We start from the raw sequence: 16,851 nt of genomic DNA on the forward strand, positions 1-16,851 counted from the left end.
GGAGCGGGAATTTACGTCCGTCCTGTTCTCGTTCAACGACGAGTACGGCGCTCACCACCTGATGTGTTGCCGATATGTATAATAACATCGGTTCGCCGGCGTTTGGTGCGGCCAGGATTGGATTGCTCGCAAGAAGGGTTTTTATTTCCTCCAGTCCGGCTGTTGCCGCGTCTGTCCACTCGAAGTGGTCGGCTCGCCGTATAAGGCGGTAGAGTGGTAGTGCCTTTTCTCCCAATCTGGAGATAAAGCGGCTTAGAGCTGCTACGCAACCCGCAAGCTTTTGAACTTGTTTAAGGTTTGTTGGCTTAGCCAATTGTGACAAAGCTCGGATTTTTGCTGGGTTTGCTTTGATTCATCTATTGGAAACGATGAAGCCCAGCAGTTTTCCAGCGGGGACGCCGAAGACACACTTTTCTGGGTTGAGCTTAATGTCATACGCTCGGAGGTTGTCGAATGTAAGACGTAAGTCGTCTATTAGTGTTTCGACATGCCTAGTTTTGATGACGACATCATCGACGTAAGCTTCTACTGTTTTGCCGATCTGTTTCTCCAGGCATGTTTGAATCATGCGTTGGTATGTGGCGCCGGCGTTCTTGAGCCCAAAGGGCATGGTGTTGAAGCAGAATGGCCCATACAGGGTGATAAATGTTGTTGCGGCTTGATCGGACTCCTTCATTTTGATTTAATGGTATCCGGAATATGCATCAAGGAAACACTGTGAGTCGTGTCCTGCGGTGGCGTCGATGATTTGATCAATGTGGGGGAGGGGGAAGGGATCCTTGGGGCAAGCCTTATTGAGGTCTTTGAAATCGACTCACACGCACCAGGATTTGTCCTTCTTTGGTACCATCACCAGGTTTGTCAGCCAGTCCGGATGTTTGATTTCTCTAATGAATCCGGCCTCGATGAGTTTGGCCAGCTCCTCCCCCATGGCTTGTCGCTTGGGTTCAGAAAAGCGCCGCAGTGTTTGCTTAACCGGTTTAAACCCCTTTAATATGTTGAGGCTATGTTCGGCCAGCTCGCGTGGGATCCCTGGCATATCTAAAGGATGCCAGGCGAATATGTCCCAGTTTTCGCGCAGGAATTCTTGTAGTGCGGTGTCAACTGTTGGGTTTAGTTGAGCTCCGATAGATGTTGTCTTTTTGGGGCCCGTTGGGTGGACCTGGAATTTGACTATTTCTTCTACTGGTTTGAAGGAGGTGGATTTAGGGCGTTTGTCGAGGATCACGTCGTCCCTGTCCACCGTGGAGCGTAGTGCGATTAATTCTTCGGTCGCAAGGGCTTCGGATAGCGCCTCCAGGGCCAAGGATGCGGTTTTGTTTTCAGCGCAGAGTGCTATGTCCGGATCACTAACGAGAGTGATTATACCGTTTGGTCTAGGCATTTTGAGCTTCATATACCTGTAATGGGGTATGGCCTGAAAGCGTCTAAAAGAATCCGGCCCCAACAGGGCGTGATATCCGTTGCTGAAAGGGGCCACTTGGAAAGTTATTTCTTCGGACCGATAGTGCTCCGGCGTGCCGAATACTACGTCAAGTGTGATCTTGCCCGCGCATCGCACCTCCCTACTGGGAATAATTCCTTGGAAGGTTGTGTTACTTTGCTTGATGCGGCTCCTGTCTATTTCCATTTTATGGAGTGTGTCCTCATAAATGAGGTTTAGTCCGCTGCTGCCGTCCATGAGGACCTTGGTAAGTTGAAACCCGTCCACGATAGGACTGAGGACTAACGCGGCTGGCGCTCGTACTGTTCTGTACTTTGGTTCGTCACCAGCGTTGAATGTTATAGCCGTGTCGTTCCAGGGGTTTACTGTAGCAATTTGGCAGACTTCGGCGAGCTTGCGAAGTGCCCTTTTGCGCTTGTTGTTTGAAGCGAATGTCTTAAAGATCGTCAATACTCTTGAGTTATCGTCTTCTGGGGGATGCCGTTCTGGGTCGTCCTTGATAAGGATGTCCTCGCCGATCTTGGCTACCTATTATAGTATCCAACATTGTCTAAGGCTGTGGGTTGCCACGGTATCTGGTGTCGTATGTATTTTGCATGGGCCATCGAGCCACCCCTCCAGAACGGTGTCGTGCCACATAGCGGTTTTGTGTTTCTTGACTGTTGGACTGGGCATGCCGCGAGGGTGCGCCCTTTTCGCCTATAGGGGGAATCGAGTTGGGACCGACGGTTCCCAGTGAGCTGCCTGAGTTTTCTAGGCGCTCTCCATCGTGCTGTACTTTTGTACAATGGTTGCTAAGTCAGTGAATTTCATTATGCAGCGCGATTGATGGCGTTGAGGATTCCTTCGTCTGCGCAATTGTTGCAGAACGCTGATATTGCGTCCTCGTCACGACAATCTTTTACCTTGTCCTTGACAAGGAGGAATCTGGCCCAGAAGTGGTGGACCGTTTCCTGAGACTGTTGTTTTATGCTTATGAGAGTGTCTATGTCTGGGTGGGTGGGTGGAATTAAATCCGAACCCTGACCTGATCGATTATCCGGAGTCTGACGACCTTCCGGGCTTAACAGTCCGGGTTCCGGAATATCTTCTTATTGTTTAGGACCGCCGTCCGATGCTATGTTCAGACGGCTGGTCGCATCCTTTCGTGGGTGAGTATCCGGCTCTTCCTGAACGGCGATCCAAACATAGTCCGTCTTCGATATAGAAGAAGACTCGCCGTCCTGCTCCACGAACACCGCAATCTGGTGGGTGACCGGTGGGGCCTTGATTTCTCCTTGATCGGTTTTAGGCCCGATCTGATCGTAGTCTGTGGCGATTCCCAAAGCGGCGATGTGATCTAGGAGTTCGTTCAAAGAGGAAAAGTCTGTCGAATCCATCTGCTTGGAGTGCTCGGAGTTAATGCGAAGGGGGTTTCCGATGGCCCGAGAGGTCATCGTCGGCTCAACGGCCGAACGGGCGATCATAGTAAAGCCGCCCAGCCATAGGGTTTGGCCTGGGGCCAGAGCTCCCCCGGAGGTGATGTTGTCTTTAAGTACAAGGAGAGCCATCGAGCCTTTTGTCGACGGCATAGTGGAACTCTCAATGAAAGCACCAATGTCGGTGTCAAAACCGGCGGATCTCAGGTAGGGGGTCCCAAACTGTGCGTCTAGGATCGATGGTAACAGGAGACGGGGGACATGATGTTTACCCAGGTTCAGGCCCTCTCTATGGAGGTAATACCCTACGTCCTGCTTGATTGATCTTGATGAATATGAGTGTTACAAGAGTTGATCTACCACGAGATCGTAATGGCTAAACCCTAGAAGTCTAACCTGTATGACTATGGTAATGAGTATATCCTTTTCGGACTAACCCCTCCGGTTTATATAGACACCGGGAGGATCTAGGGTTTACATAGAGTCGGTTACATATGAAGGAATCTTTATAGTCGGTCGCCAAGGTTGCCTTCCACGCCAAGGAGAGTCCAATCCAAACACGGATACAGCCTTCGGCCTTCATGTATTCACAGCCCATCAGTCCGGCCCATGGATAACAGGTCGGACGCCCGATGACCCCTTAGTCCAAGACTCCCTCAACGGGCTTGCCGACGCTTTATCGACACCTCTTGGGGTTGACCTATGGTCATCGGAGACGCATGTGTGGTGGGAAGGCGTGTATTGAAGCCACCGGTAGAAACACACCAACATGACATGCAGGAACACGACGGGAAAATGCGTGCATGCTGTTGGGGAACGCAGTAATTTCAAAAAAATTCCTACGCACACGCAAGATCATGGTGATGCATAGCAACGAGAGGGGAGAGTATTCTCTACGTACCCTCGTAGACCGTCAGCGGAAGCGTTATGACAATGAGGTTGATGTAGTCGTACGTCTTCACGATCGACCGATCCTAGTACCGAAAGTACGGCACGTCCGTGATCTGCACACGTTTGGCTCGGTGATGTCCCACGAACTCACGATCTAGCAGAGTATTGAGGGAGAGCTTCGCCAGCACAACGGCGTGATGACGGTGATGATGATGCTACCGGAACAGGGCTTCGCCTAAGCACCACTACGATATGACCGAGGTGGATTATGGTGGAGGGGGCACCGCACACGGCTAAGAGATCAATAATCAACTTGTGTATCTATGGGGTGCCCCTTGGCCACGTATATAAAGGATGGAGGGAGGAGGAGGCCGTTCCTCATAGGGCGCGCCCAAAGAGTGGAGTCCTACTAGGACTCCCTAGTCCTAGTAGGATTCCACCTCTTACATGGAATAGGAAAAAGGGAAGGGAGAAGGAGAAGGAAGGAAGGGGCGCCCCCTTTCCCTAGTCCAATTCGGACAAGTCCAAGGGGAAGGGGCGCGACCACCCTTGAGGCCTTTCTCTCCTTTCCCGTATGGCCCATTAAGGCCCAATACGAATTCCCGTAACTCTCCGGTACTCTGAAAAATACTCGAATCACTCGGAACCTTCCCTATGTCCGAATATAGCCTTCCAATATATCGATCTTTACGTCTCGGCCATTTTGAGACTTCTCGTCATGTCCCCGATCTCATCCGGGACTCTGAACAAACTTCGGTCATCAAATCACCTAACTCATAATACAAATCATCACAGAACATTAAGCGTGCGGACCCTACGGGTTCGAGAACTATATAGACATGACCGAGACACATCTCCGGTCAATAACCAATAGCGGAACCTGGATGCTCATATTGGTTCCTACATATTCTACGAAGATCTTTATCGGTCAAACCGCATAACAACATACGTTGTTCCCTTTGTCATCGGTATGTTACTTGCCCGAGATTCGATCGTCGGTATCATATACCTAGTTTAATCTCGTTACCGGCAAGTCTCTTTACTCGTTCCATAATGCATCATCCCGTGACTAACTCATTAGTCACATTGCTTGCAAGGCTTATAGTGATGTGCATTATCGAGAGGGCCCAGAGATACCTCTCTGATACACAGATTGACAAATCCTAATGTTGATCTATGCCAACTCAACAAACACCTTTGGAGACACCTGTAGAGCATCTTTATAACCACCCAGTTACGTTGTGACATTTGATAGCACACAAGGTGTTCCTCCGGTATTCGGGAGTTGCATAATCTCATAGTCAGAGGAATATGTATAAGTCATGAAGAAAGCAATAGCAACAAAACTAAACGATCATTATGATAAGCTAACGGATGGGTCTTGTCCATCACATCATTCTCCTAATGATGTGATCCCGTTCAGATCTCGTTAATCAAATGACAACTCATGTCTATGGTTAGGAAACATAACCATCATTGATTCAACGAGCTAGTCAAGTAGATGCATACTAGTGACATTTTGTTTATCTATGTATTCACACATGTACTAAGTTTCCGGTTAATACAATTCTAGCATGAATAATAAACATCTATCATGATATAAGGAAATATAAGTAACAACTTTATTATTGCCTCTAGGGCATATTTCCTTCAGTCTCCCACTTGCACTAGAGTTAATAATCTAGTTCACATCATCATGTTATTTAACACCAATAGTTCACATCTTTATGTGATTAGTTCACATCTCCATGTGACTAATACCCAAAGGGTTTACTAGAGTTAGTAATCTAGTTCACATAGCTATGTGATTAACACCCAAAGAGTGATCATGTTTTGCTTATGAGAGAAATTTAGTTAACGGGTCTGCCACATTCAGAGCCGTATGTATCTTGCAAATTTTCTATGTCTACAATGCTTTGCACGGAGCTACTCTATCTAATTGCTCCCACTTTCGATATGTATCTAGATCGAGACTTAGAGTCATCCAGATCGGTGTCAAAGCTTGCATCGACGTAACTTTTTACGATGAAATCTTTCTTACCTCCATAACCGAGAAACGTTTCCTTATTCCACTAAGGATATTTTTGACCGTTGTCCAGTGATCCTATCTTGGATCACTATTGTACCCTCTTGCCAAACTTATGGTGAGGTACACAATAGGTCTGGTACACAACATAGCATACTTTATAGAACCTATGACTGAGGCATAGGGAATGACTTTTCATTCTCTTTCTATTCTCTGTCGTAGTCGAGTTTTGAGTCTGTACTCAACTTCATACCTTGCAACACAGGCAAGAACTCCTTTAACTTTTCCATTTTGAACTACTTCAAAATCTTGTCAAGGTATGTACTCATTGGAAATATATCAAGCGTCTTGATTTATCTCTATAGATCGTGATGCTCAATATGTAAGTAGCTTCATCGAGGTATTTCTTTGAAAAACTCTTTTCAAACACTCCTTTATGCTTTCCAGAAAATTCTACATTATTTCCGATCAATAATATGTCATTCACATATACTTATCAGAAATGTTGTAGTGCTCCCACTCACTTTCTTGTAAATACAGGCTTCACCACAAGTCTGTATAAAACCATATGCTTCAATCACTTTATCAAAGTATATATTCCAACTCCGAGATGCTTGCACCAGTCCATAGATGGATCGCTGGAGGTTGCACACTTTGTTAGCACCTTTAGGATTGATAAAACCTTCTTGTTGCATCATATACAACTCTTCTTTAATAAATCCATTAAATAATGCAGTTTTGACATCCATTTGCCAGATTTCATAAAATGTGGCAATTGCTAACATGATTTGGTCAGACTTAAGCATCACTGTGAGTGACAAAATCTCATCGTAGTCAACATCTTGAACTTGTCGAAAACCTTTTGCGACAATTGGAGCTTTGTAGATAGTAACACTACTATCAGTGTCCGTCTTCCTCTTGAAAATCAATTCATTCTTAATGGCTCACCGATCAACGGGCAAGTCAATCAAAGTCCATACTTTGTTCTAATACATGGATCTCATCTCAGATTTCATGGCTTCAAGCCATTTCACGGAACGGAATCTGGGCTCATCATCGCTTCCTCATAGTTCGTAGGTTCATCATGGTCAAGTAACATGACCTCCAGAACAGGATTACTGTACCACTCTGGTGCGGAACGTATTCTGGTTGACCTACGAGGTTCGGTAGTAATTTGATATGAAGTTTCATGAGCATCATCATTAACTTACTCACTAATTGGTGTAGGAATCACTAGAACTTATTTTTGTGATGAACTACTTTCCAATTCGGGAGAAGGTACAATTACCTCATCAAGTTTTACATTCCTCCCAATCACTTCTTTCGAGAGAAACTTCTTCTCTAGAAAGGATCCATTCTTAGCAATGAATATCTTGCCTTCGGATCTGTGATAGAAGGTGTACCCAACAATTTCCTTGGGTATCCTATGAAGACGCATTTCTCCGATTTGGGTTCGAGCTTATCAGGTTGAAACTTTTTCACATAAGCATCATAGCCCCAAACTTTAAGAAACGACAGCTTAGGTTTCTTGCTAAACCATATTTCATATGGTGTCGTCTCAACGAATTTAGATGGTGCCCTATTTAACGTGAATGCAGCTGTCTCTAATGCATAACCCCAAAACGATAGTGATAAATCGGTAAGAGACATCATAGATTGCACCATATCTAATAAAGTACGGTTATGATGTTCGGACACACCATTATGCTATGGTGTTCCAGGTGGCGTGAGTTGCGAAACTATTCCGCATTGTTTCAAATGAAGACCAAACTTGTAAATCAAATATTCTCCTCCATGATCAGATCGCAGAAATTTTATTTTCTTGTTATGATGATTTTCCACTTGACTCTGAAATTCTTTGAAGTTTTCAAATGTTTCAGACTTATGTTTCATCAAGTAGATATACCCATATCTGCTCAAATCATCTGTGAAGATCAGAAAATAACGATACCCGCCGCGAGCCTCAACACTCATCGGATTGCATACATCAATATGTATTATTTCCAATAAGTCAGTTGCTTGCTCCATTGTTCCGGAGAACGGAGTTTTAGTCATCTTGCCCACGAGGCATGGTTCGCAAGCATCAAATGATTCATAATCAAGTGATTCCAAAAGCCCATCAGCATGGAGTTTCTTCATGCGCTTTACACCAATATGACCTAAACGGCAGTGCCACACATGAGTTGCACTATCATTATTAACTTTGCATCGTTTGGTTTCAATATTATGAATATGTGTATTACTAAGATCGAGATTCAATAAACCATTCACCTTGGGTGTATGACCTCAGAAGGTTCTATTCATGTAAATAGAATAACAATCATCCTTGACTTAAATGAATAACTGTATTGCAATAAACATGATCCAATCATATTATGCTTTACGCAAACATCAAATAACTTTTATTTTAGGTTCAACACTAATCCTGAAGGTAAAGGGAGTGTGCGATGGTGATCTTATCAACCTTGGAATCACTTCCAACTCACATCATCACCTCGCCCTTAACTAGTCTCTGTTTATTTTGCAACTCCCGTTTCGAGTTACTACTCTTAGTAACTGAACCAGTATCAAAAATTGAGGTGTTGTTATAAACACAAGTAAAGTACACATCAATAACATTTATATCAAATATATACTTTTGTTCACTTTGCCATCCTTCTTATCCGCCAAGTATCTAGGGCAGTTCCACTTCCAGTGACCATTTCCTTTGCAGTAGAAGCACTCAGTTCCATGCTTGGATCTAGCTTTGAGATTCTTCATGGAAGTAGCAACTTGCTTGATATTCTTCTTTGAAGTTCCTCTTTCTTTCCCTTTGCCCTTTTCTTGAAACTAGTGGTCTTGTTAACCATCAACACTTGATGTTATTTCTTGATTTCTACATTTCGCCGATTTCAGCATCGTGAAGAGCTTGGGAATTACTTTTGTTATCCCTTGCATATTATAGTTCATCACTACATTCTAGTAACTTGGTGATAATTAATAGAGAACTTTGTCAGTTACTATCTAATCTGGAAGATTAACTCCCACTTGATTCAAGCAATTGTAGTACCCAGACAATCTGAGCACATGCTCACTAGTCGAGCTATTCTCCTCCATCTTGTAGGCAAAATACTGTCGGAGGTCTTCTACCTCTCGACACGGGCATGAGTATGAAATACCATTTTCAACTCTTAGAACATCTTATATGCTCTGTGGCGTTCAAAACATTTTTCAAGTCCCGGTTCTAAGCCGTAAAGCATGGTGCCTAAACTATCAAGTAGTCATCATACCGAGCTTTACCAAACGTTCATAATGTCTGTATCTGCTCCTGCAATAGGTCCATCACCTAGCGGTGCATCAAGGACATAATTCTTCTGTGCAACAATGAGGATAATCCTCAGATCACAGACCTAGTCCGCATCATTGCTACTATCATCTTTCAACATAGTTTTTCTCTAGGAACATATCAAAAATAAACGGGGAGCTACGTTGCAGCTATAGATCTACAACATAGATATGCAAATACTATCAGGACTAAATTCATGATAAATTAAAGTTCAATTAATCATATTACTTAAGAACTCCCACTTAGATAGACATCCCTCTAGTCATCTAAATGATCACGTGATCCAAATCAACTAAATCATGTCTGATCATCACGTGAGATGGAGTAGTTTCCAATGGTGAACATCACTATGTTGATCATATCTACTATATGATTCACGCTCAACCTTTTGGTCTCCAGTGTTCCGAGGCCATATTTGCATATGCTAGGCTCGTCAAGTTTAACCCGAGTATTCCGCGTGTGCAAAACTGGCTTGCACCCGTTGTATGTGAACATAGAGAGTATCACACCCAATCATCACGTGGTGTCTCGGCACGACGAACTATCACAACGGTGCATACTCAGGGAGAACACTTTTACCTTGAAATTTATTGAGAGATCATCTTATAATGCTACCGCCAAACTAAGCAAAATAAGATACATGAAGGATAAACATCACATGCAATCAAAATATGTGACATGATATGGCCATCATCATCTTGTGCCTTTGATCTCCATCTCCAAAACACCGTCATGATCTCTATCATCACCGGCTTGACACCTTGATCTCCATCTAAGCATCGTTGTCATCTCGCCAACTATTGCTTCTACGACTATCGCTACCGCTTAGTGATAAAGTAAAGCAATTACATGGCGATTGCATTTCATACAATAAAGCGACAACCATATGGCTCCTGCCAGTTGCCGATAACTGTGTTACAACACATGATCATCTCATACAATAAAATTTAGCATCATGTCATGACCATATCACATCACAATATGCCCTGCAAAAATAAGTTAGATGTCCTCTATTTTGTTGTTGCAAGTTTTACGTGGCTGCTACGGGCTGAGCAAGAACCGTTCTTACCTACGCATCAAAAAACCACAACACGGTATAGTGATTGCTTTTTGATCTTCAGAAAGAACCCTGTTCATTGAATCCGATTCAACTAATGTTGGAGAAACAGACACCCACTAGCCACCTGTGTGTGAAGCACGTCGGTAGAACCAGTCTCGCGTAAGTGTACGCGTAATGTCGGTCTGGGCTGATTCATCCAACAATACCGCTGAATCAAGAAACAACTAGTGACGGCAAGCAATATGTATATACCCACGCCCACAACTCCTTTGTGTTCTACTCGTGCATATAACATCTACGCATAAACCTGGCTCAGATGTCACTGTTGGGGGACGCAGTAATTTCAAAATATTTCCTACGCACACGCAAGATCATGGTGATGCATAGCAATGAGAGGGGAGAGTATTGTCTACGTACCCTCGTAAACCGTAAGCGTAAGCGTTATGACAATGCGGTTGATGTAGTCGTACGTCTTCACGATCAACCGATCCTAGTATCGAAAGTACGGCACCTCCGCGATCTGCACACGTTTGGCTCGCTGACGTCCCACGAACTCACGATCCAGCAGAGTGTCGAGGAAGAGCTTCGTCAGCACGACGGCGTGATGACGGTGATGATGATGCTACCGGAACAGGGCTTCGCCTAAGAACAACTACGATTTGACCGAGGTGGATTATGGTGGAGGGGGGCACCGCACACGGCTAAGAGATCAATGATCAACTTGTGTATCTATGGGGTGCCCCCTGGCCACGTATATAAAGGATAGAGGGAGGAGGAGGCCGGCCCTCATAGGGCGCGCCCAAAGTGTGGAGTCCTACTAGGACTCCCTAGTCCTAGTAGGATTCCACCTCCTACATGGAATAGGAAAAAGGGAAGGGAGAAGGAGAAGGAAGGAAGGGGCGCCCCCTTTCCCTAGTCCAATTCGGACCAGTCCATGGGGAAGGGGTGCGGCCACCCTTGAGGACTTTCTCTCCTTTTCCGTATGGCCTATTAAGGCCCAATACGAATTCTTGTAACTCTCCGGTACTCCGAAAAATACCCGAATCACTCGGAACCTTTCTGATGTTCGAATATAGCCTTCCGATATATCGATCTTTACGTCTCGACCATTTCGAGATTCCTAGTCATGTACCCGATCTCATCCGGGATTCCGAACAAACCTCGGTCATCAAATCACATAACTCATAATACAAATCGTCACAGAACGTTAAGCGTGCAGACCCTACGGGTTCGAGAACTATGTAGACATGACCAAGACACATCTCCAGTCAATAACCAATAGCGGAACCTGGATGCTCATATTGGTTCCTACATATTCTATGAAGATCTTTATCGGTCAAACCGCATAACAACATACGTTGCTCCCTTAGTCATCGGTATGTTACTTGCCCGAGATTCAATCGTCGGTATCTCAGTACCTAGTTCAATCTCGTTACCGGCAAGTCTCTTTACTCGTTCAGTAATGCAACATCCCGTAACTAACTCATTAGTCACATTGCTTGCAAGGCTTATAGTGACGTGCATTACCGAGAGGGCTCAGAGATACCTCTCCGACAATCGGAGTGACAAATCCTAATCTCGATCTATGCCAACTCAACAAACACCATCGGAGACACCTGTAGAGCACTTTTATAATCACCCAGTTACATTGTGACGTTTGGTAGCACACAAAGTGTTCCTCCGGCATTCAGGAGTTGCATGATCTCATAGTCATAGGAACATGTATAAGTTATGGAGAAAGCAATAGCAACAAACTAAATGATCATCGTGCTAAGCTAACGGTTGGGTCAAGTCAATCACATTATTCTCTAATGATGTGATCTCATTAATCAAATGACAACTCATGTCTATGGTTAGGAAACATAACCATCGTTGATTCAACGAGCTAGTCAAGTAGAGGCATACTAGTGACATTCTATTTGTCTATGTATTCACACATGTACTAAGTTTCCATTTAATACAATTCTAGCATAAATAATAAACATTTACCATGATATAAGGAAATATAAATAACAACTTTTATTGCCTATAGAGCATATTTCCTTCACATGCACAGTTTTATCAACCAGCTGTGTGAGCATTGATGATAAATTGGAGATAATTGTTTCTTGAGAGAATTCCTTATTTGACACTCTCTTAAAATTGTGTTCCTTATTTGACACTGGAGAAAATTTTCTTCCCTATATGATCTCTAGTCTTAATTTTTTTCCCTATATGACACTCTAGTGCATTTTGTACACGTGAAAAGACCATTTTACCCATATGTATAATGTGACCACAAATATGTACAAGATAATAGTTGTTCCAAAAAAATCAGTCGAGTTATCCATATGTGACATCAGATATGCTGGTATTGTCATGCCAGTCGATTTGCTACTGTTCCGGTTAGATTGTATACCTGCAGTAGCATATCTGTAAAAATGATCCATGCTACATTTTGTTAAATATGGGAGCACGCCAGCATGCATCACCATGCAACTGTGCAACACGAGGAGCACCGTACGTACGTAGGTGCGTACGTGCAAGGTCACGTAAACATTTGACCTCAAGAAAGCATGTGGTTTGGTTTGACTCCCCGCACTTTCGAAGAGTCTGTTGAATTAGGCCGTTCGGTAAAAAATCAGGTCAAGTCTACTACGTTTAGGAATTTTCCCCTGGATGAGCGGCGGGGTGGGCGGACAGAGTCAGCCGGCCGGATAGCAACCGCAACACGGCCGGAGCCCGGAGTGGCCACCTCGCCCACACACACCTACTCGTGGACTTGGTCTCCGCCTTGGTTTCTTCCTCTTTTCTCCAATGCTAAGAGCGTCAATGATCAATGTCGATCGACGTCGCACTCACAAATCATACTGCATGAAACTAGACCCACAGCTGAATACGTTCTAAATACATTGGATGCATGCGCTCAGACTCAGGAATACAGAATACACACGCATCCCAAAAAAGACCAACAGAGGAGATAACATGTTCAGCTGTGCTCACTCTCAGAAACGAATTTTCCATAATTAGGCTCAATGCTGCATATTTCTGGTCACATTATGTACAGGGGTAAAAAGGTATTTTCATGTGTACAAAATGAACTAGAGTGTCATATAGGGAAAGAAATTAAGACTATAGGTCATATAGGGAAGAAATTTTTTTCAGTGTCAAATAAGAAACATGATTTTAAGAGAGTGTCAAATAAGGAATTCTCTCTTGTTTCTTAGTTATCGTGTAAACGACATCACACAACTCATCACACACATTTCATCCTTGGCAACCATTGCGATGTTCAAACCCCACCTACTTTATTGTTTTTGGATGTGCATGACGACCATGGCCAGGACGATGGCCCGCTTGCATCCACTATCGAGTAGAGCCATTCCTAAGGTGCTTGTTCGGCTATCAAGGCACCCATTCCCGGCGAGAGGTACCATATATACCCCAGCAAATCTGCGAGGTTGGTCAACATGAGCATGTGCTACTCCCACTTGTAATGGCAATCGTCCCAGCGCCCACCTACCTTGTGTCAGAGCCTGCGTCATCGAGCACCATCGTGCTAGAGCCTGCCCCCATCACCCTACAGTCTGCGCCCGGCCCAGTCGTACCAGAGCACGTGCCTCCCACCCCCATCGCCCTAGGGACTATGCCTGAGCCATGACTCTTCGGTTTTGAGTTGGAGGTCCACGACCCTCCATCTCTGGATAATGGAGTTGAGGAACTCTGGGGCCGGTACGATGTCTTCCTGGATGAGTTGGTTGAGTTGGCTGACGCCCTCCTCGTGACATTGAATCCGTAGAGTATGAGGCCCGTGCAATTGTTGGGCCCGACCACATCCCCGCTGCACACCATTTCATTGCAGTAGTCGACATTGTCGCTGCCCCGAAGCCACCATGGCGTAGTCAATTGAAACAGTGGACGCAGTAGTTGACCGCCTGGATATCACCCGCGCGTACTTAGCTAGCGTCGAAGTGGAGGACGTTGCCTAGCACTATGTAGTTCTATCACATTTTACCTATGTAAATAATGTTTTAATATTTTGTTAATTAAGAACCTATGAACATATGTTCCTTTATTACTTACTGTCTTTGTGTATGTTTTAAATATTTCATGCGATGGGTAGAGGTCAACGTGCAGCCTGAAAAACTTTCTACTATTAAAATCTTGCGAACATCATAACACACGACTTTTTAGATGTAACTTTTCGTGATGATACATTAAAAAGTTTTGCATGAGATGGTTCACGTCATCACATACAGTTTGGGTGTGCGATAAGAGGGCCTTAACAGAACCGCTATGCACTAGTGCAGCGCATTCCGTCATGCCACGAGAGTAGGCCTTTATGTTTTGGGTCGTAACATTTAGGGGTTGCAACACAATTACACAAACCTTAAACTTTTTTCCCATCTTATTATCCATGAATAAGGCAAATCTTTTGCCTTCTTTAGAAAAAAATAACAAAAGTAAGTATAATTTATGAACAACTCATATTTTTTCCCCGTTGTTGTCCAGGCCTTCTTTGTGTTTTGTTCGTTGATGGCTCATTACAACCCCCTCAGTATGGCGTGTGCAACGAACTTATTTGCAGCCTCCGTGTAATGGATCCCATCCCACGAAACGGACCTCGACGGGTCGGCGCACGCGGTTGCCGCCGGAGTGCCGCAGAAGAAGGTGAAGTTGAAGTTGTACGGCCCGCCGCCGCCGCCGCAGCACGCTGCCAAGGGTATGTCGCCGAAGCCTGCCACAGATATACATGCCATGCGCGCCAAGGAAAACCATACATTAGTTAGAACCGAAGCCGATGGCATGCGGATCAACTGGAGAGAGGAAAGGCTGTGACATGCAGCACCGTATTTTCTGGGCGAGGATACGACCGCGGTGATGGGGCGGTACAGGTCGGCGTAGTGGATGGCCGTGCCGGGGTGGTCTCGCCGGAGCTGACAGAGCATGCGCTTCAGCGCGCGGTTGTGCAGCTGGGCGAGCTGGTTGAACCGCGCGATGCAGCCAGACGCCCGGTCGTAGTAGTCGCCCCCGCCGCCGGGTAGCATGGCCAGCAGCTCCGGCTCGCAGCCCATCGGTATCATCCCCGCCACCACCATCGTCCGCGCTCCAACACCGATCGCGTCCTGCGTCATAGAATGAGACAGGTGAGGTGCAATTGAAAATTAATTAGCTAGGGTGGGTGTGGCGAGCGGAGTTGACCGGCCGGAGTACTCTACTCACGGTCAGGACTGAACGGATGGCGCCGACGATGTGCGGCACCAGGCTCTGCGCCAGGCCCACGGTGCCGTTGCCGAAGACGGCGACGAAAGAGTAGTCGTTGAATCCGATCTCTCCCAGGTACAAGAGGGAGCTCGCCATGATCTTGCGCTGCCCTGTAGCATACAGCCCTCCCCTAATCAGAAGTTTTTGAGGACTCGTTGCGAAACGTGAACTCGTGTCATCATGGACCGTACTAGAATATGAATTGGCGGATCTCATAAATCTTTTTTTTTTGCGAATAAGGATCTCATGAATCAAGGACCGTGATGTACAGTACATTGCATACCGTTGCCAGTGGAGTCGAGAAGCTGCAAAACACCGTTGAACCAGCTCGTCTGGTTGCTGAGAGCGACCGGCACGAAGGATGTGATCCCTCTGCTCTGCAGGAACGCCGGGTCAAGCGCCGTCGCGCCGCCCACCGCGAAGTTCGCGCCGTGCCGGAAGTCTTGCGCGGTCTTGCCGGCGAGGTACGGAGTTGGCGGCGGCAACCCCAGAGACTCCACTGCATCCCCACAAGACATAATTGTGAGCTTGTATTATCAGTATAGTAGTGCAGGTCAACGCACGATCCGATCGGTGATTAAATGATCTTTACCGATGAAGTCGATGACGAGGCGGCCGTCGGAGGCCCTGCCGTTGGGCCGGCCAAAGTGGGTCTGCCCGTACGGCGGGTTGGTGAAGGGCCCCCCGGCGGTGACCGGGAGAATGGCCGAGTTGCCGGTGTCGGTGAGCGAGTCACCGAAGCTGAAGACGCGGTCGTAGCGCGCGTGGCCATGGCCAGCGCCACCGGCGTCCGCCTCTCCGGTGAGGGCGACGAGGAGAAGGGCCACCAGAAGGAGACGAGGAGGTAGCGCCATTATTGGGAGCTACGTAGCGTGCGATCCGATGCTGCTTCCGCGCGGGTGCATGTGCCGATCGCGTCGGTGTCTTCGTGTTTTGACTCCTGTGATAGCACGATGGCGATGCCTGCTCGTTGATTAGCTCCACCGGCCTCTGTTAGTTTTTAATTGCCGAAGTCAGCTCCAGCATGGTGATGATCCGACGAGCGTAGCAAGAGGTCAGATATGGCGGATTCTCGTAGGCCAAAGCGCAAGCACAACATGCGCATATGCTCTGCCTGCAACTTCTGCGGATCTAGGAATTGCAGGAACCCACCACATCGAGGGACGGGTTTGCCGAAAAAATGATTCTATGATTTGTTTTTCTTTACAAAAAAAATGTCTATGATAAGTTTTTTTGTGTAGACCACTTATGGACGGATAAGAACGCTTTAAACATGTTTATGACGTATGGGTCTCCCTCGAGAGGAGCTGGCTTAGCTGGAAAAAAAAGGGCCACGTTGACATTTTGACTAGTCTTATCTGGCCAGCCCAGCCCACTCTACGAAGGATCCATGCTCCCATCTGTGCTCCCACTCCATCCCGTGACTGTCTTTTTTTCTTTCTT

The 16,851-nt window shown here is 45.9% G+C and overlaps 1 protein-coding gene across 2 annotated transcripts; it reads right to left on the reverse strand.

The window, feature by feature from the left end:
• Positions 1-14,522: 14,522 nt before the first annotated feature.
• Positions 14,523-16,531, reverse strand: LOC125512424 (GDSL esterase/lipase At1g28600-like). Of its 2 annotated transcripts, XM_048677516.1 has the most exons (5): positions 16,001-16,520; positions 15,692-15,907; positions 15,367-15,518; positions 14,993-15,269; positions 14,523-14,881 (listed from the first exon to the last, which is right to left on the reverse strand). In XM_048677516.1, exons 1-5 carry the CDS (start codon positions 16,260-16,262, stop codon positions 14,688-14,690), a joined length of 1,101 nt encoding a protein of 366 aa, XP_048533473.1. In that variant the 5' UTR covers positions 16,263-16,520; the 3' UTR covers positions 14,523-14,687. The 2 variants fall into 2 exon arrangements, with proteins under 2 accessions (XP_048533473.1, XP_048533472.1); XM_048677515.1 differs by having other exon boundaries at positions 14,523-15,269; positions 16,001-16,531.
• Between the last annotated feature and the right edge of the window lie 320 nt (positions 16,532-16,851).

This window comes from Triticum urartu, chromosome 6 (genome assembly GCF_003073215.2).
Source record: "Triticum urartu cultivar G1812 chromosome 6, Tu2.1, whole genome shotgun sequence".
In the NCBI taxonomy this organism is placed as follows: Eukaryota; Viridiplantae; Streptophyta; class Magnoliopsida; order Poales; family Poaceae; genus Triticum; species Triticum urartu.

Bases quoted from the DNA above. Each gene is read 5' to 3' on its own strand.
- LOC125512424 (XM_048677515.1), bottom strand. From the start codon at position 16,262: ATGGCGCTACCTCCTCGTCTCCTTCTGGTGGCCCTTCTCCTCGTCGCC. The intron at 15,908-16,000 runs GTAAAGATCATT...GTGGGGATGCAG, and splicing joins CCTCGTCATCGACTTCATCG to TGGAGTCTCTGGGGTTGCCG. The intron at 15,270-15,366 runs GTGAGTAGAGTA...TCTATGACGCAG, and splicing joins CCATCCGTTCAGTCCTGACC to GACGCGATCGGTGTTGGAGC.